This window comes from Sus scrofa, chromosome 3, assembly GCF_054392235.1.
Source record: "Sus scrofa isolate SSC_HxYL_T2T_F1_AM1 chromosome 3, Sscrofa_HxYL_maternal_Yorkshire_Landrace_v2.0, whole genome shotgun sequence".
Classification (NCBI taxonomy): Eukaryota; Metazoa; Chordata; class Mammalia; order Artiodactyla; family Suidae; genus Sus; species Sus scrofa.
In genome coordinates, this window is record NC_139385.1 from 14,643,372 (window position 1) to 14,669,513 (window position 26,142).

At 52.7% G+C, this 26,142-nt stretch overlaps 1 protein-coding gene and 2 long non-coding RNA genes across 10 annotated transcripts in view; 1 reads left to right on the forward strand and 2 right to left on the reverse strand.

Annotated features, from left to right (window-relative positions):
* The window catches only part of AUTS2 (activator of transcription and developmental regulator AUTS2), a 1,184,853-nt gene extending 1,164,966 nt beyond the window's left edge, over positions 1-19,887 (forward strand). For 5 of the 8 annotated variants that reach the window (XM_085015600.1, XM_085015603.1, XM_085015601.1 and 2 more), the window contains 8 exons: positions 1,962-2,033; positions 3,470-3,499; positions 5,114-5,185; positions 8,534-8,675; positions 11,742-11,819; positions 12,954-13,037; positions 14,159-14,381; positions 16,701-19,887. In XM_085015600.1, coding sequence (XP_084871726.1) covers positions 1,962-2,033; positions 3,470-3,499; positions 5,114-5,185; positions 8,534-8,675; positions 11,742-11,819; positions 12,954-13,037; positions 14,159-14,381; positions 16,701-17,961 — 1,962 coding nt within the window. In that variant the 3' untranslated portion in view covers positions 17,962-19,887. 8 annotated transcript variants of the gene reach the window in all.
* Positions 9,418-14,356, reverse strand: LOC146404419 (uncharacterized). The gene is made up of 3 exons (XR_014840355.1): positions 13,978-14,356; positions 12,898-13,387; positions 9,418-12,146 (listed from the first exon to the last, which is right to left on the reverse strand). It is a non-coding gene; the product is annotated as an uncharacterized LOC146404419 (long non-coding RNA).
* The window catches only part of LOC146404420 (uncharacterized), a 61,103-nt gene continuing 53,550 nt past the window's right edge, over positions 18,590-26,142 (reverse strand). The window contains exon 3 of the long non-coding RNA XR_014840356.1: positions 18,590-21,377. This is a non-coding gene — a long non-coding RNA (uncharacterized LOC146404420). The remainder of the gene's footprint in view (positions 21,378-26,142) is intronic.

Sequence of the window (26,142 nt, forward strand, 5' to 3'; positions counted from 1 at the left end):
GGCGGCTGTCGCTGTCGTTGGAGGCACTGTCCTCTCCCTTTCTTCCTTCCTCAGGCTCCCCGCCGCCACACTGCCGTGGTCAAGACTGCCATCCCAGTGTGACATAAATTAGCCTGCCGCCCTTTTTAATGAGTCACTTCTTTTCTCTCTAGCCAGCCATGGCCTCCTCCAGGTGGCCTGGAGTTCTTTCCAGGGGGCCCATATCGAGGTGCCAATTCTCAGAACCCTCTGCCTTTTGGGGACTTTAAATTGATTTTCATACCAAAAGAGCGAACTGTGTGTCTCAACGTTAGTAACCATTCTCAGATTGCAAAGTAGGAAATTTTGCTGTGTGTGACTTTGGTTTTTTGGTTTGGTTTGGGCTGCACCTGTGGCACACACAAGTTCCCTGGCCAGGGATCGAACCCACCGCTCTAGCAGTGACAACACCAGATCCTTGACCTTTAGGCTCCCAGGGTCCTGCTGCCTCCCACCCCTACCTTTTTTTTTTTCTTCCCCCATCTCATTTTGAAGGGAGAACAGGAATTGTGGGCCAGTGTTTCTCAGAATGAGCACTTGCTACACTCACAAAGGCATATGCTGTCCGAAAACTAGAAAAAAAAAAAAAAAAAGACATTCCAAAGCATTCAGGGTAGGAGGGCTGCCCCTTAGAAATCGCAGGGACGAGCATGGAATTGCAGCTCCTGTGCCAGGTCAGCTCCACGCAGGCTTTCCAGGCTCCACACCTCCCATCTCGGGATATAATGATAATTTTTAAACTTCCTTTCTTTCCCCCATCAGCCCTTGACCACTCTCTTAGACCCTGGTCTGTCCCCTCTAGGTTGCCAGAAATCTCTAGTGCCTCCCCGACCAGACTGGTAGGTCACTTAATAAATTAGACTGTTCCCCTCGCTCACAATTATCCAATCACACAGAAAACTACATCTGGGCAAGAAAGTGTCTCTCCCGGTGTTGAAATAGGCCTTTCCAGGCCATCGTACTGATTGAATATGTAGATTGCAGTTCATTAGTGGAGTTCTTCATATGTATGCAAATCAGGCTGTTAACAACTCCGGCTTAATTGTTAGTCTACAGCAGCTGATTGCTTTTCTTTCTTCCATTCTTGCCCCCACCCCCTTCTCCTTGTAGGCACGCTTGGTGCCTAAACCCGGGCTTTTTTTTGCCACAGGAGTTAAACTTCCTGGTGTGAGGGGACTCGGAGACGTTGTGGTTTCTGAAATCAAAGACCTGGTGAAACATAGGCTGACTCCTTGACCCACCTGCGCCTAGAGACTGCATGTGCCAGCAGCAGGCTTTTGGTTGTGCTTAATTCAAAGGACAGAAGCACTGCTGTTCAGGGGTGGTGCTCGGACTGGGAACCACGAAGCAGAATTACTTGGGAAATCACTGAACAGTGGAGCTCTTTGGTCCCCAAATTAGGTTGTCTTGTCCCATCCCCACCACTGCTAATGAGTAATTACTGAGTATAATTCCTCCTTATCATCTGCCAGTTACACGTCGAGCGTATTTTAATGTCTGTGAAACACGTTCTGTTGCTCTGATGAGACGCACCTGATCCAGCACATTGGAATGATGGTCCCTTTAGCATTTCTTGGGATGTTTGGTGATAAAGCAAAAAACCACAATGACAGGGCTGTTGGGGGCCCGGAAGGCGATGGATTTGGGGGCCTCTCCCTTCCCGTCCCGGGCTTCGATGGCCGTGAGATGTGGCTCGGTCCCCTCTGCCTGTAGATGTCATTGCTGCCGAGGGCAGGCTCTGGCCAGGGTCCCCAGGGGAGATGGCGCACGCAGCATCTTCACAGCGAGCGTGTGTGGTCACAGAGGAACACGGGCCCGTGAGCTCTTGGGTGCCCGAATGAAACAGAAGAGGGATGTCTGAACTCCAATTTAGAAGGAGGGAAGATGTTGCTTGCCTCTCACAGTTTGTGTGCTTCCTAAGCGGTGGTCTGGTTACTTTGTAGACATCCAACCCCATCGATGTTGCTGCCCGACCTGGGACGGTCCCACACACGCTCCTCCAAAAGGACCCGAGGGTGAGTACGAGGTCCGCTCCGTCTCAGGTACCAGGCACCAGGTGTGTTTCTGCCCTGTGCGCACACCTGCCTGGGCCCGAAGTGGCCTTAGCTCGTCCTTCTCGGCGCTGGCAGACGCTCTCCCACACTCTTGGAAAACCACACCTCTCTCTCTCTCCTGTGGCCATAAGGTACCAGGGGAGGAGGGGAGGGGTGGCTTGTGGTCTGAACCCAGGAGTCCGACCCCAGGAGCTCTCGTCGTTCCCCTGGACAGGCCTCCTCTGTCTCCGTCTCCTGAAAATCTCTCCCACACAAAAGAAAGCGCTGTGAAATGTTTTGAATGGGAGCCGCTCACTCAGTGCTCTCTTTCCTGGAGGTCCGTGTAGCACACAGTCCTTCCGGCCGCGCTGCTTTTCATGTGGGAAGGAGCCTTTTGAGCTCTGGAGCTAAAGAAAACATCCATTATGCTTGGGTTATTTATTCATAACGCTGACCAGCACTCCAAAAGAATTGGAAGTGACACCATGGATAGACTCTTACTGATGGCGCGTCATCCTCGTAGCACATGTGGGGCCAATAAGGATGCTCTTACAAAACTGTCTTTGTCCTGGGTAAGGGCAGGCAGCCGGAGGGCCGGGGTTAGGTAGATGCTTCAAGGGACTCCACCGTGTAAGTATGTGTATGCTTTTGAGTGAGCGTCTTTAAAAGGTCGACCACCTGGAGTTCCCATCGTGGCTCAGTGGTTAACGAATCCGTCTAGGAACCATGAGATTGCGGGTTCAATCCCTGGCCTCGATCGGTGGGTTAAGGCTCTGGCGTTGCCATGACCTGTGGTGTAGGTTGCAGACGTGGCTCGGATTTGGCCTTGCTGTGGCTGTGGTGTAGGCCGGCGGCAATAGCTCTGGTTGGACCCCTAGTCTGGGAACCTCCATCTGCCGCAGGTGCAGCCCTAGGAAAGACAAAAAAAAAAAAAAAGTCAACCACTTGTACATAAGGTGCAGCCAGCGGTTTCAGGGTAGTGACGAGAGCGAGCCTATTTCTACCGCATGCGTGGAAAGGACGCGTCTTCCCTGACACCCACGGGGACCCAGCCTTTCGGGACCAAGAGCATCTCCCTCACCCCCGTTCGTGAGGTTTGGACGGGCTGCTGGAGGCCCTGGACCTTCTCAGATGTGTCATGCGAGCAAATCGCGTTGCCCGAGGGCAAATCGCTGTTGATGAAACTTGTCCGGGGGGGCTTGTCAGCATAGATGTTCCAAGGCTCGTGAGCTGGGGGAGGGGACACTTGGCACTTGTGATAGTGTGAAAATGGGTTAATTATTCTCTAAAAGGGCTTCATTTAAAAGTAAAATTCTAACATTTTAATTTCCCCTCCTAATGAAGCACTACAAATTTGTTAATTAGAGCAATTGTTTGAGTGACAGGCATGTAACCAAGTTGTCATTTTCTCTTCACAGTTGACAGATCCTTTCAGACCTATGTTAAGGGTAAGAAAGCTTCTTCTAGAACTGTTTTGCAACCCCTGTTTGACTCCCCGAGGGTTAAAAATACAACTCCATTCCAGGGAAACAAGCCATAGAAACGTTGGCGGAAGCTGTTGGGAAGGGCAGTGGTTGGGTTTTGCAGAAAAATGGCCTGAATTGTTGGGAGTGTTGGAGGAAGCCGGGCCGCCAAGGTACAACGAACAGATAAAATGCAAGCGAGTTGGATTCTCTTGTTCGTTCTGGCAAAAGGTTCGACAGGTGGAAACGTCAGGGAAAGGCTTAAGCTGGAGGCGGAAATCAGGAGGATTCCACGGAGTCCTTCTGGCCCTCTTGTACCTGGAAGGTACCTAGCTGAGTCTGTGGATTGTGGCTGGCAGCTGCCTCTTGCTGCACTAAGTGAGGTCGGCTTTGTCGCAGCCATTCGACCTTTCCCTGTGGTGCAGAAAAGGGCTGCTAGACGCAGTGGTTTGTTGATATCTTGAGGGGTCTGGAGAGTGGCCAGCAGATGCCTCTGAATAAATGCTGACTTACTCGGGGTCTGTGGGGGCTGGGGTGGGAGTCGGGGGTGGACGGATTTCCTGCTCCACTTCACCCCTTTCTGGTGCATATAATCAGATCATTCAGTCTCTCCCAAGGGGAAAAAGAGGATTGTGTCATCACGTCGGTGATTTCAAACCACCCTTAATTGCGTTACACGAGAAGAGAACTGACCCCAAGCTTGGGTTTCAGGATCTCTTTCAGAAACATCTTAACATAGAAACCGGAAGCTGGCCTTTGCCAGCATAGCAATGGGGCAGTTTCTTTTCATCCACCCCGTGTCACTGGGCGCCTCTTGGGAGCTTATGGGTGGATCACGTAGCAGGACTACAGATGAAGTGGGACGAGGTGGACCCTTCCTCCAGGTGCTCAGAGAGAACTCACGCCTTCCCCCTGCCTTAGAAGACAAGATGGGAACTCATTTGATGCCCTCCCAGAGGTGGGCAGGCACTTGCTGTCTGCAGAGGCCTCAGGAGGAGGAGGAGGAAGTGAGGTCTCTCTTTTCTTTTTTCACGTAGAAATGACCAGTGCTCCCCAACACGAATGGGCAGTTGACTCTTAGTGCTTTGGGAACTGGGCTTCGATAAAAAAAAAGTGGATTTGTTTGGCTATGGGAGGACCCAAAAAAACCCCAGTGTTGGGGATGGTTCTGTCTCTTCTCTTGTTTTTGAACTGGTTCACATTCACTAATGAGCTCTTCTGAACAGCCGATTTGCATTCTAGCCTGGCCACATTTGTTCAGTGGGGCTTCACTCCTCCAGGCCTGCCAGCTGGCGCCAGAAAAGAGCGCGCCAGGCACAAAGTGGGGCTCGGGCTTGGCCGCGTTAGCCCCATCGGGTCTGGTTTTCTGAGGCGTAGCCGCCAGCTCAGGCTCCCAGGGAGGAGGGGCGCAGCTCACTGTGGCACCTTCCGGCCAGGGTCCCCACTGCTGCCGAGAGAAGGCACTTGAAGGGGACGAAGCATTTGCCTTTTATGAAAAAAAGCCCCTGCAGCCGAAACCTGCCGGACGCTTTGGGCAAAGGGAAGGGGGTTTTCTCTGAGAGTCTTCCTTCTGACCACACTTGCTCCTTCTTGTTCCAGAAACCAGGGAAGTGGTGTGCTATGCATGTTCACATTGCCTGGCAGATCTACCACCACCAACAGAAGGTCAAGGTCAGTCTCCCCTTCCTGTCTTTGGCGGGGGCAGGGGGAGGGAGCGGGGGGCCTGCGGGTATATGAGCTTCCCATTAAGGAAGCATTTACACTGATTCAAAGACCCACAGGCAGGCAAGGTCAAGTCTCTTAGAAAAGCTATGCGGAAATCTTACTATTAATTAGGGAAACCACCAGCAAAATGACAAAAAAACAGAAACAAACTGATAACATCCTGATTCTCCCTCCCTCCCCCTCTTCTCTTTCAATGATTTTTGTCATCTTATTGATCTGAAGAGCTTCAATTGAGATCAAACCCTAAAATAAAGGTTTGGGGAATCTAATTATAGCAACCAAGTTTTAGTAGAGGAAATACTTAGTACCTCGAAAGAGCTCTGAAAGTTTTCTGGTACATTCATTTCTTTTTAAGGCTTTGGGGAGAAAATAACTTGATGATGCCCTGTATGGTGTTACCGGTTTATGGCCTCTGTGATGCCTCCGCTGGCAACTTGTATTGTTAAAAGTTCCTCTTCTAGAAGTGGCAGTTGGTCTGCAGTGACCTACCCACACTCTCCTCTCCTCGTCCCCCTGCTGACCACTGCCAGAGGTCAGACGACAGCCAGTACCTGTCAGACCATCTGGCCAGTTCCCTTGTCCACAAGCGATTTTTCTACATCCTGTGCTTTACCGGGCCTTAGGCCGTAGGAGAGATGAATTCGAAAGAAACTTCTGCAGATGACCAACTGTAGCAGCACTGGTGGACTTGCGGACCAAAGTGACTAGGAGTCCAGATTTTAGAGTCTGGGTGTTGATAGTCTGTATAATCCTCCTAGGAAAATTGGGAGAATAACCAGTCACGTAATCCCGGTAAGCTTCAGGTAGTCCAGTTTTTTCATGAGCAAGCTTTTGGTCCTAACTGCATTTAGGAGCCATGATGAGAACAAATAAAAGCAGCCAATAAACAGGGAAGGAGAGCTTGTCATCCCAGAATTTTAATGGTTAAACAATTTTTTAACCCTCATTAAACATTAAAAAGCCCAGCTCAGTGAGTGAGGTCACGGTCACCAAGGTAGCTTGCCTTGGTGTCAAATACTTGCGCTTTCTCAGCAGAGCCCCCTGGTGGGTCTTGCTCACGTTTTCTTCCGTGTTGGGCGAGGTCGCATTAAACCCTACGGTTTAGCTCGGTAGCAAACGCGTGCGCGCGGCAGAGCTCACTCGGTGTTGATGCGTAGTTGAGTCTCGCTGGGTTCGGGATGACGCGGTTGGCGGAACGGTGGGTAAAACGCGTCCTCCTCGCTACTCCCTTGGTTAGAAGCGCTGAAGGATACGGTAGGTGCCACTTTAGCAACTTCTTCTCCGTGAGCGCGTCCCCGGCGACTCGGACTTTCATTATCCCAGTTCGCTTAGGGAGACCTCTCGCCCAGGAGACGGCTGTTGGTCTTCCCTTTCCAGCAGATTCTTGATATTCCCCAAGCCCCGGTTCGCTCCGTGGACCCAAGTCGCGGTTAATGAAACTGTGCTGTGCGCCGTGTGGAATCAGCACAAAGTAACTTGGCAAACAACTTAAAGGAGGCGCTCAAAAGATTTTCAGACATCCCTAGCGGGTTCGCAGCTTCATTGAGGACGTGGCTATTCCTTGGTCGCGGGACTTTGGAGGGATTTCCCTGTCCCTGTGAGCAGAAACTGCATGGTCCCCTTTCTCCGTCAGGTTCATTTGTTCGCTCTCTTCGTCTCTCACCAAGTGCGAGCCCACCGCCCCGCTGCAGGCTCAGAGCGCGCTCTGGCCCCATGTCTAGTTGCTCAGGGCTCTGCAGTGAGAGGCAGGGTGCGAAGGGGAGCTTCCAGGTTGTCGCTGCCCGCCCGAGGGGTTCAGGTGGGTTTCCTTGTAGGATGGGAGGGCCGCTCTGGTCCCTGATCCTTGCACAAGGGTCAGATGTCCTTGTGGATGTTACTGTTCCACGGGACAAGGACTGATTTATGGCAGAACGTGGAGTTGGAGACAGCACAGGGCCAAGCGGACAGAGCATCCGATGAGTCTGAGAGGTGGGAAGGGTGAGGGTCAGGAAGCAAGAACAGGCTGTGAAGGAGCAGGGGTCTGGCAAGCTTGTGAGGAGATGGCAGCGGGAGGGGGACTCAGACCCCAGGCCCGTGGGGCATTCGTGCTTGCTAGGGGAGGGCTCATGCTCGCTGGGGGAGGGCTGAGGCTGGTGCAGGGGAGGCTGCTGAGAATCAGGAAGGCAGGCAACGTGGAAAGAGTCCTCTGGGAGGGAACCACAGGCGTCCAGAATGAGGCCGGCTTAGGAAGCCAGTTTCTGCAGCCTTAGAGAAAGGTGAGGCCATCACATAAGCTCAAGAGTGGATACATAAATAAGAGGAAGAAATTGGAGTTCCCGTCATGGCTCAGCAGAAATGTATCTGACTCAGATCCATGAGGATGCAGGTTCGATCCCTGGCCTCACTCAGTGGGTTAAGGATCTGGCGTTGCCATGAGCTGTTGGGTGTAGGTCGAAGGCATGGCTTGGATCTGGCATTGCTGTGGCTACAGCTCCAGTTTGACCCCCAGCCTGGGAACCTCCATAGGCCGCAGGTGTGGCCCTAAAAAGACAAAAAAATAATAATAAATAAGAGGAAGAAATAGAGTGACTGTAGTTGATGGCTAGGACTTCGCAGCAAGAAGTGCTGGATGTTTTCCTGGTCTAGCCCGATCTCTTCCCTCAGGTAATTGGGGGTCACAGGCACAGTAAAAGCCCCTGTTGGTTAATTTAATATCCCTACTTGGTTTCTGTTTGTTTCTTTAAAAATATGTAACAAAAGATTGTTTGAAAATTAGCTTCTAGGCATGCAGATACTTCTTCATAACTTTCAGCTACTAATGTACTGTGATCTATTAGAGGACGAAGAGTCATTAAACAATTAATTTACACGGCAGATTATGCATGCGGAATTCCTAATAAAACAAGCTTTAAAATACCGTCATTTAAAAACTTGCTAAAATGAACGCTCGCCACCGTGAATCACAAACTGCTCGGGAATGGTGGTGCGTTGAACCACGGGGATAGGGTTGTTCCTCACAGCCCGCACCTGCAAAGACCAAACGTGAGTTTTGCCCCAAGACGTGTCTGGGATGAGGAGCAGGTCCTGCTGGCCCCTCTTTAGTGGACCAGCTGTTTTGGCACCTGAGGGTGAGAAGGCTTCTGGGTTGCTGTGTTCTGTGCTGTACTTGCAAACTTGAACCTGGCCTGGGGCTCGGAGCCCGAGGGCACCCTTCACAGAATTTACTCTCTCTGGCTCAGGCACCTCATTCATATCTTTCTTCCCTGCTGTTTCTCTTGGGTTCCACCCTTTCCTTCCCCGCCTTGGCTGCTGTAGAAACAGATGCAGTCAGACCCACACAAGCTGGACTTTGGCCTGAAGCCCGAGTTCCTGAGCCGTCCCCCGGGTCCCAGCCTCTTTGGAGCCATCCACCACCCCCACGACCTGGCACGGCCTTCGACTTTGTTCTCTGCCGCTGGTGAGTTCACAGGGGCGCGGGAGAGCTGAGCAACCTAGTTCCCAGGTATCCCGGCGAGTTAGGTCGGTGCTCCGGGCCCCGCTCCATCACTCCCCAAGTGCTAACATCTCTGCCGTCCACAAGGCAGCATCCCGGCACCTCTTGGTGATGGACCGTCTCCGCGGATGCGCCTCCTTCGTGAGAGGAGGAGGAAGGACCATCTCTCCCTATTGGGACTCGCAGTGCCTTGGCTCATGCTCTGCATCCGTATTAAGCCGCTATCACTCACAAGCATGTCGAATGCCATTGAAAAAGATCAGAAAGCTTGCAAGGGCGAACAGGAAGGAAACAAGGTCAGGAGTGTCAGGTGCGGCTGCCCACTGCCCGCCACGCGCTCCGTGGGTTCGCATCACGCTGTGTGTGCTGGGGGGGGGTCTGAGGATAAAGAAATGCAATTAAGATAGTTGCAGGCTCTCTTACAGGAGGGGTGCACCGGCTCACTGCTGGTTTCCTCTGCTACAGAACTGAATGTTGTAGCCTGCGTGGTTGTAATGATGCAGGAAATGGGGGGGGGGACAGTGTGTCGAACCCCCAAGAGATCTATTCATTAACCTCTGAGAATTAACCAAGTGCCTGTTTGCGGGGCCCCGAGGAAGACAACCGCAGGAAACCATCCCCTTCACCTCCGGGGACGTACAGACAAAGGCAGAGGCCATCCAGAGCGTGAGGCAGATGGGAGCGGCCCTCCTGGGACCAAGGTTCCTTACCCCCTTCAGTCTTTTCTAAAACCACCTTCAGTGCACAGTGCCTGCACAAGGCTCCACGGAGTAACAGCATCAACGACACCGCTGAGCTCATGCTCGAGACCAGCTCTGTGACACCCCCCCCCCCACATGCAAAGTAGAACTCACTCTTCCGTACCTGTTCAAAGCCCCCCCGCCCCCCTTTCTGGTCCTTGATGAACACGTTTCACATCTCCCTGGCCTGCTGCCTTCCCAGGCTCTTATCCAAGACTCATTTTGGGTGGGCTGAGGGCTCTTCCATTCAGGAAGAAGGACCCCTCACCGCAAGAAATCCCCCTTCTAATGGACCTTGTGGCCAAAGCACCTGAATCCCCCTTGAGGGTGGATGGAATTTGCTAAGCTCTCGGATTTTTCTCCGTCCGTTCCATCTAGGGACATATTTGAAGGCTTCATTACCATGGCACCTCGGCCCTGAGACGGGGCTACACCTTCAGAGCAATTTTTGGAGGGAAATAGAGAAATTTCTCCCTGGCTTCCATTGGAGCCAAGCGGATGAAATGGCTTCTTTTGCTTCAATAATCCTGGAACTGTGAGGCACCCCTGGGGGCCCTGGGCTGAGCGAAGCTCCGATCTTCATCGAAGCATTAATTAGCTTGTACTACACAGAGTGTGCGCAGCCAGATTCTTATTTAGCTGGCAAGACTGTTAATGCCTAATGAATATGCTGGGGTGTATTCGCTAGGGGTCGGGGGTGGGGGGGGAGTACTATTTTTGCACCTTCTGAGCGGGGACTACGTCACCCGTCTAGGGCTGAGCAGGTAACTCCCCAGGTGCCCCCTGGCACTGAGCTTCTGTGGCTCGGATGGATGTCCTCCTGGGCCATGGGGCCTCCCCCACACCCAGGCCCACGGGGCCCTGACAGGCTGGGGAATAAAAACCCAAAACATAAATTGAGTTAATAGGGTGTTGGAGGGACAATCCTCTCCCACTTAGTCTGTGGTCCTGAAGGAATTTATACATGTTTATAGAAACTTTGTCAAAACACAGGCGATTCTTGGAGTTCTCTTGTGGCACAGCAGGTTAAAGACCCAGCACTGTCACTGCGAAGGCTCGGGTTCCATCCCTGGCCCGGGAGTTTCCACGTGCCATGAGTGCGGCCAAAAGCAGAGCCAAAGGGAATCTTGGAAAAGTTATTAATAAATCCAGTCAGGCCTTGTTTACAGTTCCATTCTAGAGGTAATTTTTCTAGTGTAAGCAATATTGAATTTTTCCCCAAATGGTTATTTAGTGAAACTTTTAACTGGTAAGTATAATTTACACGTACTTGTTAAATTCAGCCCCGTTCATCCTGCCCCTGGGCACTAGTGCCTGAAATAAGCCAAGAGGTCTTCTTCAGATGACCTTGGCCTAGCTCTTGCCTAGAGCCCAGCCTCCCAGAGAAATTGCCTCCTCAGCTCTCAGCTGCATGTTCACAAGCAGGTTAGATGCCCTAATAAGCTTTTAAAAATACCATCCTTCTCTAATTTACACGTGCACACCCTCCCTCTCTCTTCCAGGAAAGGATTTGAGGCATCCTAAGGAAATATATATTGTTCAAGTTCCAAGCAAAATATAGAGGAGGAAGTGTGGGTAAAGGGAAAACCAAAGGAAAGAAGAGCATAAGACCCGAGTTCCCTGGTGGGCAAAGTAAAAACAGTCAGTTCTAGGACCATGGGCATGCAAAAGCAAGTGAATAAGCCTGGCACTGGGGATCGAGAGATGTTGGAGGACCTCGTCTCCCACAGCCTGACGGAACTCGGAGGGAGTTTCACAGAGCCAGGCTTCATCACTGTCCTTCAGTGTGGGGCCATGACACATTCTGAGAAAAAGAGATTCTGCAAAGGCCCAAGCTGTGTAGCCCAGATCCGCAGCTTCCCAAAAACGGCCCCTCTGCCCCGACCAAGTGTTTCTCAGCGTCAGGACCTGAAGAAGGGATCTCGGGGCCAGTTGTCCCTCTCAGAGAATGAGGGAATATAGTCCCGGCTCCAAGTCCTCGGGAAGGAACCTTGGGTGATGTTTTTAACCCGGCATTTCTCCAGACCTACCTGGTGATAGAGCCCCCTGCCCCACTGGTAGTTTTTAAAAAGAAATCTCCCCGGGGGTGGCCAGCCGGGCAGGAGGGAGCGGGGGCAGGGGGTGTATTTCCTGCCTCCTGATAAAGCATGTTTCTCTTTCTCCGGGTTTTGCTGTGTGGACATCAGTCGTGTTCTTACTCGAACATTTTCGCTCCTGGTGACCAGGAGCTGGTGGCGTTGTGGAAGCTGGCTTTCCATGAAATCTGATTTCAGTGTATGTGACCCAACAGGTGCTGCACACCCAACGGGGACCCCTTTTGGGCCGCCTCCTCATCACAGCAACTTCCTCAACCCTGCTGCTCACCTAGGTAAGCTGCCCGTCAGCCACGGGCACCGACGTGTGGGTCACAAAAACCTTTGCTGGCTGCGTTCCTGCCCTGCTTCCTGGCAAGCGGACCAAGGTGGCAGGCACCTCACTCACCACTTCAGGAGATGGGGCGGGGGGGGCTCCCCCTGTAGAAGTTTGGATCCGTGTCAGCCTGTCAGCCATCTCCCGGAGGGAGGGCAGCACCTCCTGCGCCACATTCTTCAAGCAGATCTGTGTGCAGCAGTGGTTCTGGGTGGGGTTGCTGGGAGTGCAGCCTATTCCTGCCCATCAGAGAAGGCGGCAAACCCTTGCCCACAGGAGGGCACCCCTGGAGGTGGAAAGAGAGGCAAGATGATGTTATGGAGAGATCGCGTCCTTATGTAATCACTTCACATTTATGTCTTTCCTTAGTATAAAGGTGCCTTATTTGTGGCCTTTGATTTCTTGCAACTCACGGGCAGGTGCAGGCAAGGCACACCCAGCGACAGGGCATGTGACACAGGTGCCCTCAGAACTTTATTAAGAGCTCAGTTTAAGGGAGTTCCCATTGTGGCTCAGCGGTCACAACCCAGCTGGTATCCATGAAGACGTGAGTTCAATCCCTGGCCTCGCTCCATGGGTTAAGGATCCGGCATTGCCGAGAGCTGTGGCTACAGGTCACAGACGCGGCTCGGATCCTGCATTGCTGTGGCTGTGGTGTAGGCCACAGCTGCAGCTCTGATTCGACCCCTAGCCTGGGAACCTCCATATGCCGCAGGTGTAGCCCTTTAAAAAACGAGAGAGAGAGATCTCTTAGAAGCTGGCCTCTTCACTGCTGTTTGGTGAGAGCCTGCAGGGCACGTTCTAAGAAGAGGGGAGCCGGGAGGGCCTCTGAGCACACTGTGGCTTGAGCAGTGTTCCCCACCTGGCAAAAGAGAAATGGGCCGAAACGCAGAGTTCTGGAAACGCTCTCATTGATATTTTGCTAACCCAATGCCCCAATCCAAGTGTGCTGCAAACCCTTTGCCTAATCGGGTAGGAGAAGTCGGGCCGGGCAGCAGATTCCCCCATCACTCCCCCAGCTCCCAGGAAGCTCTTACCTTCCTCGCTGGACAGAGCCCTGCAGCTGCCTCCTCCTCCCCCATCTTGTTTGCAGAGCCTTTTAACCGGCCGTCCACGTTCACGGGCCTGGCAGCAGTCGGTGGCAATGCCTTCGGGGGACTTGGCAATCCTTCCGTTAGTGAGTACCTCTACCTTGTCAACATCTGCCTTTAACCGTTTGTCTCCTCTGATCTGTCTGTGGCTCACGACCTTTCTAGATAAAAGGAAGCCATGCTCTTGGGAAAAGAATTTAAGTTATATCGTTGCAAAAGCAGGCCTCACCCGTGGAGCTGGGTCTAAACCAACATTTGCAGGCTAGCCCACTGTGAGTCTGTGCTCCCGGGTCAGGGAAGGCAGTGCAGTCGATGGCACTCCTAAGGGTTTGCTGAAGCTCACAGCTTCATCCCCGTTCCAGCTCTGCTATCCCAGACTTTAGCCGCAGCTCCCATGACCGGAAGACAACAGTTAAAATGTCACCTGCATTTCGCCCTGAAAAATAAGAAAATACCAGGCTCAGGACCATCAGGAGTTGGCAACACTTTGTGCTGCGTAATTCAGCAAAGCCGTGTAGTTTTCCGCCACTACGATCGTCTGTCTAAAGTAGGAGGAGTCTCGACTCCGGGTCCTATTCTCAACATCCTTTAGTTACTGAGCCTCAGCTTGTTGTCCTTGGGGCCATCCCTATGCCATGCCCTCCAGCTACTCCTGTAAGACTTAAAATGTAGCTGGAAGCCACCAGCACAGTCCCATTGAGCGTGGAGCCCCCATGTGTCTGTGAGATCAGGGCACTGTCTGGCCTCTGCTGACACGTTGGTTGCTAAGGTTGTGGCCAGGGCAGCAGGCATCATGGGCAGGGGACAACCACAAATGCTACTCTGAACTGAGCGTCGTTAACCTAAGTCACGGCATCCAGATATACCCTCCTGCATGCTTGGGCCTTCTGCATGCCCCAGATAGGTGTGCTTAGGGATTTTGACACCTGTTGGGTCCCTTTCCTTTTTCATCTCCCCTCCCTCTGGCCCCTTTGCCTTTGGTTAACAAAAAAAAAAGAAAGAAAGAAAGAAAAGCTGTGAGCTTACCTTTCCAGTGTAGGACGAGTTCCTCTAATGAATTTGTTAATCTCCTTTCCTTTTCCAGCTCCCAATAATATGTATTCATTTTAACTCTGAGTGCTGTTAAAAGTTTTTTGGTAAGTACCTTCATTACAGCAGATTATATAATTTCTCTTAAACCTTTTTGTTCTCCACTTCACCATTTCAGCACCCAACTCAATGTTCGGCCACAAGGATGGCCCCAGTGTGCAGAACTTTAGCAATCCTCACGAGCCCTGGAACCGGCTGCACCGAACGCCACCGTCGTTCCCGACCCCTCCGCCCTGGCTGAAGCCAGGGGAGCTGGAGCGTAGCGCGCCCGCTGCAGCTCTTGACAGAGATAGAGATGTAGATAAACGAGACTCATCTGTTAGTAAAGATGACAAAGAAAGGTACGCAAAGAATCCGCTCTCGAGTCCCAATGGGGGAGCCCGCCCCGCGCCGAGGACCGGCCACCCACCCTCCCCGCCAGCCTCCGGCTTCCTTGGTAGCCTCGCCCCGCCCCCCGCAGCCGGGGCCACGCCCCAGGCCCCGCCCCCGCCCGCCTCCCCAGCGCCCGCCCTGCCCCGCAGTGCCTCGTGACCACAGGCCGGCCCGCAGCTCGCTGTGCAATCCAGAGCAAGCGGATCCTGACTCAGAAGCAGCTCCACACTCAGAACCCCCCGTGTCCCCGTGAGTGGTAGTGTCTCCCAGCATAGACCTCTCTCCCGAGCAGGCAGGGAGTTGGAGCCCGGACCAGACACACACAGCATGAATCAACACCATCTTTGCTTTCAAGTTTGTGCAGTCCATTGACTCATCCATAGGTTTTTCCGCTCTCTTTCTCTTTTCTTTTTGTTTTCTTTTAGAAAGCCATGTTTGCATTGTCTCGTCATATTTTTCTCAAATTTTGTTCAAACTCCAATCCTGGGCTCACAGAGGACTGATAAAAATTTTGCTAACCCAGATTTAGAGAAGCGTCTGTCACCAAGCAGTTTGGGGTTGGGTTCCGTTTTGCCAGTGGATAGTTAAGTTTACTGACCATTTTTTAATCTCTGTATGTGGTAACCCCATGACTAAAAAAAGTAGCCTTCAAGAGGAAAACGTCTTAGGTTTTTCTGAACAATGTCATAAGCATTCCTGACAAAGTGTATCCCCCCATTTTCCCCCTTTCTTTAGGCAATTTTCATTTTGAATAAACTAGCAAGGAATACACAAGCTCTGTTTGGCAGGAAATACCTAATAACACTTTCCTCTTGATACTCAAGTCTCACTATGACCCACATCTTTAGTGTTTGTTTACTGCATGTGTTGTGTGTGTATTTGTGTCTATGTAAGTGTGTCTCAGTGATTTAAAAGAAATCAACTTTGCAGGCTGTAAATGCAGCAGATGAATAAATACCCATCATAGGCCATCGTGCTGACGTCTTTCTTAGAAAAGAAAAAGACATATTTTTCCTTTAGGACAGTATGTGTGTAAAACATCTCTTAGCTGTGGGAGGACCATTTATGACACGCAGCTCTGAGCCGCAGAGTACCAGGGTGAGGTGTGTCCAGAGTTGGGCGGGTCCCCTTGTCCAGGAGCTCTTAGAGGACCGCCCATCAGTGAAGAGAAGACAGGATATGGCATCGCACCTGTCCCCATTTTTCTTGATGGAGTCAAAGTGGCCTTTTGGATGCACCTCAGGAAACTTTATAGAAGACACTCTTCTTTATTCTTACCTTTTAAAGATACTCTTCTTCGTCTTGGCAAGTTGGCTAGAAATAAAACCGGTAGGGAAAACCTCCTTAATTCTCTCCCTAGGTCCCCCCACCTTCTGAGCCACCGAGCCCTGCTTCCCTCCTCACCTCGGCTGAGCCTCTTGGGTGGTCCCTAAGACCCGCCTGGTTCCTGGTCTCACCTCTTCTTTTCCCTTATTGTCCTCTGTTCCTTTGCATTTTGGGCTCCGTACTCTTAAGTCCCCACCAAAGACCGGCTTCTCAAATGCTTCTTCTGTTTCCCTTCACAGATGAAACTTGTTGTCTTTGCCCCATGAGGCTTTGTGTTTCTGGACCCACCTTGCCTGCTGGCTTTCCTGTATCCTTTCAGCAGATTCTGGTTTTCTTATCTTTCCTCATGCAGAGGTGCTTTTCTCCACCCCAACGTCTTGAAACTCTGCTTTCCCCTCAGCCCCCCTCGGTGCTGCATCTTGGAGGCTGCCCTATACCTGCCACCTTTACTCCAAAACCAGCCCTTTGTCCCAAAGTCAGGAGAGAAATGCTCCCATAATATCCTTATGACACCTCCTCCCGCCGGCTCTGCAATGTTAGCAGGAGGTTTGGGGCTCTCAAAACTTTATTCTTGGCACTAAATGATCCTGTGAACCTAGACAGACGGGCTGTGTTGCCCCATTGCTGATGTCTTGACCACGTAGGTGGTTTCAGGTTTCTGCAAGCTCTTGCTCCTTGGTCTTGATTCAGGCACAGCGCCTCTTAGGTGCAGAGAGCGCGTTACTCCGCTGGGGCTCTCCCACCCCCTCATCCCTAGCCCTTCACCCCGTAGAGCAAAGCGTCCTGGGAGATCTAGGTGAGTCAGGTCAGGGTGGCTGGTCGGCCGCGAAGGGCATGCCCGGCTGCCTGGTGACCGAGGGAGCCAGGGCCCAGCCCCACCTCTTCACGCCATCTCATCGGCAGCCCCTGGCCAGGCCGGCAGCCCTCTCACTTGCTTCCTTGTGTCCCCGTCTCCCCCCCAGGGAAAGCGTCGAGAAGAGACACCCCAGCCACCCTTCACCAGCACCTGTCCTCCCGGTGAGCACCCTGGGGCACAGCCGCAGCTCCACCGAACAGATCAGGGGCCATCTGAACACCGAGGCTCGAGAGAAAGACAAATCCAAAGACAGGGAGCGCGACCACTCGGAATCCCGCAAGGACCTGGGCGCCGACGAGCACAAGGCGAAGGAGGGCCCCCTGCCCGAGAAGGACGGCCACGGCCACGGCCACGAGGGCCGCTCGGCGGGCGAGGAGGCCAAGCAGCTGGCCCGGGTGCCGTCGCCCTACGCTCGGGCGCCCGTCGCCGACAGCGCCCGGCCGGGCAGCGCCGCCAGCCGCGAGGCCGAGGCGCGCAAGGGCGAGCCGGCCTACGAGAACCCCAAGAAGAGCGCCGAGGTCAAGGTGAAGGAGGAGCGCAAGGAAGACCACGACCTGCCCCCCGAGGCCCCGCAGACCCACCGGTCCTCGGAGCCGCCGCCGCCGCCGCCCAGCTCCTCGGCCAGCGTGCACCCGGGGCCCTTGGCCTCCATGCCCATGACCGTGGGCGTCACGGGCATCCACCCCATGAACAGCATCAGCAGCCTGGACAGGACTCGCATGATGACGCCCTTCATGGGCATCAGCCCCATCCCGGGCGGAGAGCGCTTCCCGTACCCTTCTTTCCACTGGGACCCCATCCGGGACCCCTTGAGGGATCCCTACCGGGAACTTGACATTCACCGGAGAGACCCGCTGGGCAGGGACTTCCTGCTGAGGAACGACCCTCTGCACCGTCTCTCGACCCCCCGGCTCTACGAGGCCGACCGCTCCTTCAGGGACCGGGAGCCCCACGACTACAACCACCACCACCACCACCACCACCACCCTCTGTCCGTGGACCCGCGGCGGGAGCACGAGCGCGGGGCCCACCTGGAGGAGCGCGAGCGCCTGCACATGCTCCGGGAGGACTACGAGCACCCGCGGCTCCACCCCGTGCACCCCGCCTCCCTGGACGGACACCTGCCCCACCCCGGCCTCATCACGCCGGGGCTGCCCAGCATGCACTACCCCCGGATCAGCCCCACGGCGGGCCACCAGAACGGACTGCTCAACAAGACGCCCCCCACGGCGGCGCTGAGCGCGCCTCCCCCGCTCATCTCCACGCTGGGGGGCCGCCCCGTGTCCCCCAGAAGGACTACGCCTCTGTCGGCAGAGATCAGGGAGCGGCCTCCCTCCCACACGCTGAAGGACATCGAAGCCCGGTAAGGAGCAAGCAGGACACGGAGATGAAGGACCCCCGCGGCCACCCAGCGCCGGACTCTCGAAAGCGCAAGAGCAGCCCCGCGTCTCCAACTCAGACTCTGGGGGGAGCCCCCAGCCCGTCCCCTTGTAAAAATTGTATAGACTCAGTGCAGATTTTGAAATGTTTTGTATATTCTATGTTGAAATTTTTCCGATCTTTTAGCCGAGTCCTATGTTCTCATGTCTCCCCACTTTTTTGGTTTCTGGTATAAAACTTTTTGACTTGAACCAAAACAGCAGAGAGGACAACACACACCAATGTGGTGATAACGGGGGGGGAAAAACAGACAGCAGTCCACACAGTCCACCGTGCAAAGCTCTTTCCGATGAGAAGGGAAGGCCCTGTACATAGTTATGTTTAGAAAAAAAAAAAAGATTGCTTCATGAGCTAATGGTTCATATATGCAAAAGGGTAAGACGAAAGCTTTACTTTGTACAGATGTAAATAGATAAAGATTAAGTAACATAATACATTAATACTTCTTAAAATGTGCTATTTGCAGACTTAATATCAGTGAGCACAGTCGGCGACGGCTGTGTTCCCGTGTATTGTTCTAGACAGCTAAACCCTTCAACTATGCAATGAATGTTAGGGCTTTTCACAAAAGCCCGCCTAACTCAAAGGAGCCTTTTCAAGTCCATTTACAACATACTTAAGGTCATATTTTCCCTGAACAAGCACTTACGTGATATGACTCTGTTTTCCTTGCTTGTTTTGTTTTCAAATGGAGAAACACCCGATTTTGCAAATCGGACCCCAGGCTGAAACTTTGCACCTGAAGTTGCTGCTTGTGGGCCTTGGGGGAGGAGAGAGAGTGCAGCTCCGAAACGGTAACGGAGGACGTGAGCAGCCAGTGTCAGGGAGGACGGGAGTTGTCAGATGCCAAAATCAGGGGACACAAACAGGTCGCCAGCATCTCCTCACCATCCGTCACGTGATTTCACACACACCTCATGTGGCAACCATGTGTTTTTTCAGTGTCTCCCCTCGCTGTACACACCTCCTCGTTTTGTAACAAGCTTCCGTGACACCCAAACAGATCCTGAAAGAAAGCTTCGCGTTTTCTCAGATGATGGATGTGTTTTCACCGTATTCGATAACTGATGAAGTTAGGGGCACGTTTCCTAGTGTGACTCATCGTATCCCCGTAGGTAATCGAGTCTGGGAGGAGCCAAAAACAGGTCAACCTGGTTGGGGCCAGGAGGGTTCCAGAGGGTGAAAGGTGGCAGAGACAGTCTTGTGTGCGCGTGTGTTTTTTGAGTTTGCATCAACCTTAAATGTCTCTTCATGATACTTTTATAATACATTCAGCCTCTTGTCTACATATTTGGAGAGAATATGACTTTACTAGCAGAGAAATACAATATATCTTGTCTACTGGACTGTAAAATATATGTATGAAATAAAATTAGTTCCATTTGGTCTTCTAGTATATTAAAGTGCTATCTGACGTTGTTATCCTGTTTTTGCAAAAAAAAAAACAAAAAAAAGTTAACTACAGACCATCGTTTCTAATAAGCAGAGAGATCTATTTTAGTAGTCAACGAAGGTTTAGTTGTGAGCTTCAGATTTTGTGAATTCCAGATGTTGTGCAGTGTTTTTTTCTTTTGTTTGTTTGTTTTTGTTTTGTTTTTTTAAGACAACAACTAAAAAGAAAACGAAAAAAAATCCAAGGAATATGTACACTGGAACCGTAGTGGTAGCTTTCAGTATTGTAAAGAGATTGTTCTATACAGACCTTTTTGCTGTTTCTCCTGTATGTAATAAAGTCCTTTCTAGATCCTATGTGAAAAGAAACGTGAAAGCGACTGAGTCTTCAGCATGTTCTCATCGGCGGAGCCTTCTTGTGTTATGTAAACTGTGCCATGTTATTAAAAAATGTGAACCAAGCTTCCAGCTGCTTGTTTGTGTGGGATGGCCATCCTTAACTTAGGGAAGAAGCCACGCTTGAAGGACAGGCCGGGCTCTGGAAGAGCGACACCTTGAACCCCGGCCACCCTCCGTACCCACTCACTAGTTTCTGTCCGCATTTGAGCTCTGCACCATCAGGTGTGGGGGGTTTTTCGTTTGCTTCTTTCTTTCCTTTTGTATGTTCTAAGCAAAGCCCTGTAAGCTGTGGGAAGGGACTTCTGGATTCTGCAGGTGGTGTTACGTGCAGGCCAAGCTGGCCAGTGCCCTGTGGGTCTCGGGCCTCCTGCAAAACTCGGCACGGGCTTCCCCTGTGTTGATGACAGCTCGGATCGAGGGCCTCAGCCGATGGCCTTCGCTGGCCTGTTCTTCGCTTTGCGCACTGTAGACTCTGCCCATTGTATGTTCCTTCTGGCCTTCCAGGTCTTTCGTTCCTGCCTCTCCTCGAGGTATGTGGTGTAACCCTCATCAGCTTGCCGACCTCTCCCTTGTCCTCTAAAGTCGGTTTTGTCGAGATACAGAAATTGTCCAGTTTTCTGGTGTCAACATGACACTGCCTTTTGGATGGGCGTTTGTGTCTTGATGGGGAGACACAGACGCAGCCTAGCTTAGCAGGATCTGGGTGGTTGCCGCTGGAGAGTTAGAAATGGAAGCGGGGGCTCGTGTGTCTGTGCCGAGGACACAGGCAGCTCCTTGGGGGTGTCAGGACACGGGGTGCTCCTGGCTCGAAGGCTTTGGAAGCTGATGCCAGGCTTGGAACAGTAGCCCACTTCAGTCAGCCCTGTTTTTATGCTCATACCTGGCTCCCAGACTGGAGAAAATGATTTGGAGGAAAGCTAGTAGGTTGGGAAACATGCTAAACGCTGTGATTTTCCAAATCAGGCAATTCTTAGGACCTTGCAAACACTCACCATCAGCAGCGCCTTGATGGGCTGCTTCTGGCGGCCAGCCGGCCAGCCAGCTTTCTCACACACCTAGTTCCAGGCTGCCATCTGCAACGTGAGCCGGGGATGTAACTCTCCAATCAGTCACAGTGTTTAATCCCCGGGGCTTTATTCCTCTCAACCTTTGCATATTTTCCCTCTAATTACGCTCTGCTCCCAGCATTGATGGGTACCAGCACCAATTTGATTTCCTGCTAACCTATAGATGCTCTAATTATCTCCACAATCTTTGACTGACAATGATCTTGTTACCTTCTAATGGTACATGACAAGTAAAAGAGCGAATATAATGATGCAATAATTACCATTTCGGATGGATATTCACAACGGCGGTGGCTGTTGATCCTTTTTCTGCCTCAATCAAGGTGGATGAGGGGAAACAAGATGTGATTGTTGAGGTTATATGCGAACGTAGCATAAAAAAGGCCCTGCCATTAGCCCTGCAGCTGTGGGAGGTGCCCACAGGGGTTGTGTGTAGCCATCCTGAAGCGCCAACTCGCAAACTCGGCCTGGGTACCACTCCATCACTTGAAGGAAAGAGGAGGACAACAGTGACGTGGGCTTTTTCCCGTATTATTTTTAAAGCTTTGCCATCTTGGGGTTTTTTTTGCTTTGTTTTTCCCTTTTGCCCTACAAGGTTCCAGGCAATTTCTTAGACATGGAAAGTTCACTTTCAAGCGCAGGTTATTCTTTTTATTTTTGTCTTTTTAGGGCCACACCTGCAGCCTATGGAAGTTCCCAGGCTAGGGGCCAAATGGGAGCTGCAGCTGCCAGCCTACACCACAGCCACAGCCCCTGGGGATCTGAGCCGAGTCTGCGACCTACACCACAGCTCATGGCAACGCCGGATCCTTAACCTGCTGTACCACGCAGGAACTTCACATAACTTTTTGACTGTAAACCACAACCCATGCACACACCTGAAACAGATTTGTTGAAGCAATACCCCTGTTTGGGGCAAAGAGCTCTGATTTTTAACAATTCTGTTCTCTTTTTATTCATTCTTTTAAATGCTGGTCACACCCAGCACTTCATCTCATGCTGTTAGAAGTGTAGGTCTCAACCCCTGGTTTAAAACTAGCATCAAGGAAGAAATCTTCCAGATTCTAAAGGCAGGCAAGGTTCACCTGGGCAGAGGGACCAGGCTGTATTTGCCATCCCATGACAGCGACCCTGTCCTCTTGCCTGGAATGTCCCTAAACGCCCTCCACGCTGCTGCCAGTTCTGTTCACGTATCTCCCAGGTACCAAATCATCTCTTAGTTAGAGAGGATGCTAGAGGGCAGCCTGATTCTCACCTGGTCCTCAAAGTTCCACCCCTTTAGTGGCTGGGGACCTGTCACCATCCTCTCTGCAGGCCTTTCCCAGCACACACCGGCCACCCCACCTCTGCGTCTCTGTTCCTTCTGCTCTCTCTTCTCCATCTGACGAATGAGGCTCACCTCAAAGGCCTTCGCCTCCAGGAAGCCTCCCCTGACTGACCCTTGCCCCCCATCACAGTTCACTGCTTAGACTAGCAGCCCTCCAAGTGTGGTCCCCAGGCCAGCATCAGCACCAGGGAGCTGGTTGGGAGTACAGATACTCGGCCCACCCTCTCCAACCTCCCGAATCTGAAACAGAGTGGGGGCTGCGGGCCTGTGTTTGCACAAGGCCTCCAGGGCATCTATCCTCAGCCACAATCAAGTTTGAGAACCAGTGGCTCCGATGGTATAAACAGGTCCAGGGAAAGTGCTGGCCGAAAGCTAGAGAAAGCAGCCCTGGGTGACAGAAAATGATGCTGGAGGCAAAGCTGTGTTCTCTTTAACGTTTCCGCCTGATCCCCCATCCTGTTGGAGCATAAAGAGGTTGTAACCTTGTCGGAGCCTGAAAGGCATTTACTGCTTCCCGGTCTATCCTGATTCTCTCGCGTGCTCGTCACAAACTCATACATCGCCAACAGCGCAACGTGGCAGAGAGGCCCGCCTCTCCTCAGCGGCAGGGCCGGTGGCTGGTGTCAGCAGAGGCTCTTTGCGGGCGCTGCTGTGCCTTCCACACGCACTGTGTCGCCCTCAGTGTTAGCAGCAGCCTGGCCACGTATAATCCCGATTGGACAGTGAGATTGGGGAGGCCCAGAGAGATGAAGTAACTTGCTCATGTTCAAGCACGTGACCCACATACACACCCGGGCAGCCCCCCACCCCTGAGCCTGCAGCATAGCCTCGGCCCCCCCCATGTCACCACCAAGAAAAGACTGGCTGAGTTAGTCCCATAAACGGCGACTGCAGGGACGCTGTTTACCCACTTCACACACACTTGTAAGCAGTGCCAGGTGTATTCCGGTGGCTGTAAACTGGTAGCCTGGAATGAGTGAGTGAGTGAATGAATGAATGAGTATGATGCGTGCCTCAGTGATGAAAATATGCTGTGAATCAAGGATTATGATTAATTCCAGTCTGTACATCGAAGGTGTTTGTTTTTATCAGTGGCTTGTGTGGTCCAAAGCAGCCTGCAAGAAAACATAACTGGGAGTTCCCGTCGAGGCTCAGTGGAAAAGCATCTGACTGGTATCCATGAGGACATAGGTTCGATCCCTGGCCTTGCTCAGTGGGTTAAGGATCCGGCGTTGCAGTGAGCTGTAGTGTAGGTTGCAGATGCAGCTCGGATCCCACAGTTGCTGTGGCTGTGGCGTAGGCCAGCACTACAGCTCTGATTTGACCCCTAGCCTGGGAACCTCCATATGCCACCAGTGCAGCCCTAAAAAGACACACCAAAAAACCGGTAAGATATTTGGTCCAGAATGATCTTAGAATACAGACATTTTATGTAAACAAAACCAGAAGTTGTGACCTCAGTGAGCCTGCATTCCCGACGGGGTCACGTGCCCTGAGCTGCCTGCAGCCACATCCTGCCAGCATCCCACAGGCCGCCTTCACAGTTTCCGGCCCTGTTAGGCAGATGCTGATGGGCAGTTTGTGGATGGTTGCAAATGCTTAATACAAGAGTTCTTGAAAACAAAGGAGTCTCATATCTAATTATTAAAGTGGAACTCAAGTTTTGGGCCACAAACTGACAGGGCTTGGAAGTAGTAAACCAGCATTCCTGTGTAACTTGGAATTTTCATCCATTCAGATGGATCTTCAGCCCCGTGGGTCTGTAATAATGCAGACCCATCTGCTGTGGTTCACATGCCCTTCACAGCAGCAAAGTCTCCCACATCTGTTTGTGGCTGCGAAGTAAATGGACATCCACCTATTTGACAAACAAGGAGAGTGTCCTGTTGGCCAGGCTCCTGCTCAGAGCTGGGGCTCGGCCCGAGGCAGGGCAAGGCTCCTCCCCTCCAGTGGGCTTATATCCAGGGGAGCCCATCAAGTGCCAAGTTAGCCAAGACAATCACAAGAGGAAAGTGAAGGGGGTGATGTGAGAGCCTCTGAGAGGCCGAGGCTCAGGAAGGCATTTTCAAGAAGGTTGTTGAGAAATGGAATGAAGCCTTCTGATTCAGCCACGTTTGCCTGCAGCCCTGCTGGCCCTCACTGCGGGTTCCCCAAATGCCCTTCGGCTCTGGAAATCTCTACCTGATTCCTGAGTCACTGGGAAGGGTCTCTGCTCATCTTCCCTGCAGTCCTGCTAATGGCGCCCCTGAGCCCCTTCTGGAGGGTGCCTGAGGGCAGAGGAGCGAACTGGGAGCCGCTGATTCCAGCTGGGTCAGTCACTGCTTCTCCATGGGCCTCAGTTTCCTCACCTCGAAAGTGGGAAGAAGGCAGGTGTCTGGACCTTACCAGCTAATCTCTAATCTCCCTATCAGTTCAAACAGGTTATGTTTATGTGGCTGGGTAGGTTTCTATTTGCTAATATTTGAGAAAGAAAGGCCAAGATGTGATGCTTGAGAGGCGGGCAAGAAATGAGGTCACAGGAAGGAGCCCTAAAAGCCAGATTCTGAAAGGCCTTTCAGTGCCTGGGACTGAGGGTCTTGCTTGCTAGGACTGTGAACTTCATCCTATGAGCAGCTGGGGACCACTAATGTTTCTATATGTCAAGTTTCAGGGAGATTACTGTGGTGCTGCGAGGGCAGGTTCTACTAATAAATGAAGCTCTCAAGGACTCCACGGCCCAACCCGAATTCCTCTCGCTTTCCGTCGAGGATTTCTCTCCAGCTCCAGCATCACTGATGCCTCCTGGAGCTTGAGATGGAGCAGCACCTGCCCTTCAGCCTCCGATGCACTCTCCAGAGGGCAGAGGGTTCCCACCAGCCTCCCCAGCATCTGAGCGCATCTGCGGGGGGCCCCTTCTGTAAGGCTTCCATCGCTCAGGGACACCCACTTGTCTTGCCCTGTTCCAGCCCCTCGCCTACACCTGCAGGGGCCAGGAGGCAGCCCCAAACTCTGCACCCCAATCACCTCTCCCACCCTCACTCAGCCCACCGAGCACCCTCTGCCCCATCCACTGTGTTAATTCCACCTTCCTCTGGTGCTGTCTCTCCCTTCTGGCCCTCAGCATCCCCTTCACACCCCCTCCCATCCTCACGTTCTAGAAACCTCCCTGGCCCTCAGGCTCGTTGTTAGCACAGCCCCCCTTTGCCGTCTCTCTTCTCCTGACCTCTTTCCCCCCTCCGGTTCCCCCGGAGGACCCGCCCCCAGGACACACCCCCTGAGGACACGCCCCCACTGCCCCCTCAAACGGGGAGTGTTTGATCTCTAGCATCGTCCTCACTATGGCCTCGCTGCTCTCATGCCCTCCCTGCCCGCTGCTTAAATCCCCAACTCCTGGCTGCAGTCGACTGCCCACCACTCCCCACTCGGGCCTTGGAGATGTCTCCCTGCTCACTGCCTTCCCTCCACCAACTCCGTGATTGCGGGACCGTGATTCTCACTCCCACGTGACACCCGTGCTCTGGCGTCATCAACCTGTCACACCCCTGACCCCACGACCCGCTGTTCGCCTCCTCCAGAACCGCATCCCCCATCCTTGGTCGCAGCCTCTGCACACTGTCCCCACCCCCATCTCCCCGTTTCTCATGTCCCTCCTTACCCCGCTGGGGGATGATGACAATCACCCCGCAAACGCCCCAGCGCCCTGCTCTCCACTGCTTCTTGGAGCCACACCCCACACCCCGCCCCAGCCTTGCTTGAATGCAGCGCAGGCCACCCCGCCCGCACCTGCCGCCTCGCCAGATTCAAGGAGAGAGAATCACAAGACTGCGCTGCCAGGTCCATGACTTCACACGAGCCCCTAACACTCCCTGAAAGTGGTGTTTCTCTTCCTCTCCCCACGGGCTGTCACGCCTGACAGGTCAGCCTGAAGGTGTCCAGGACCGATT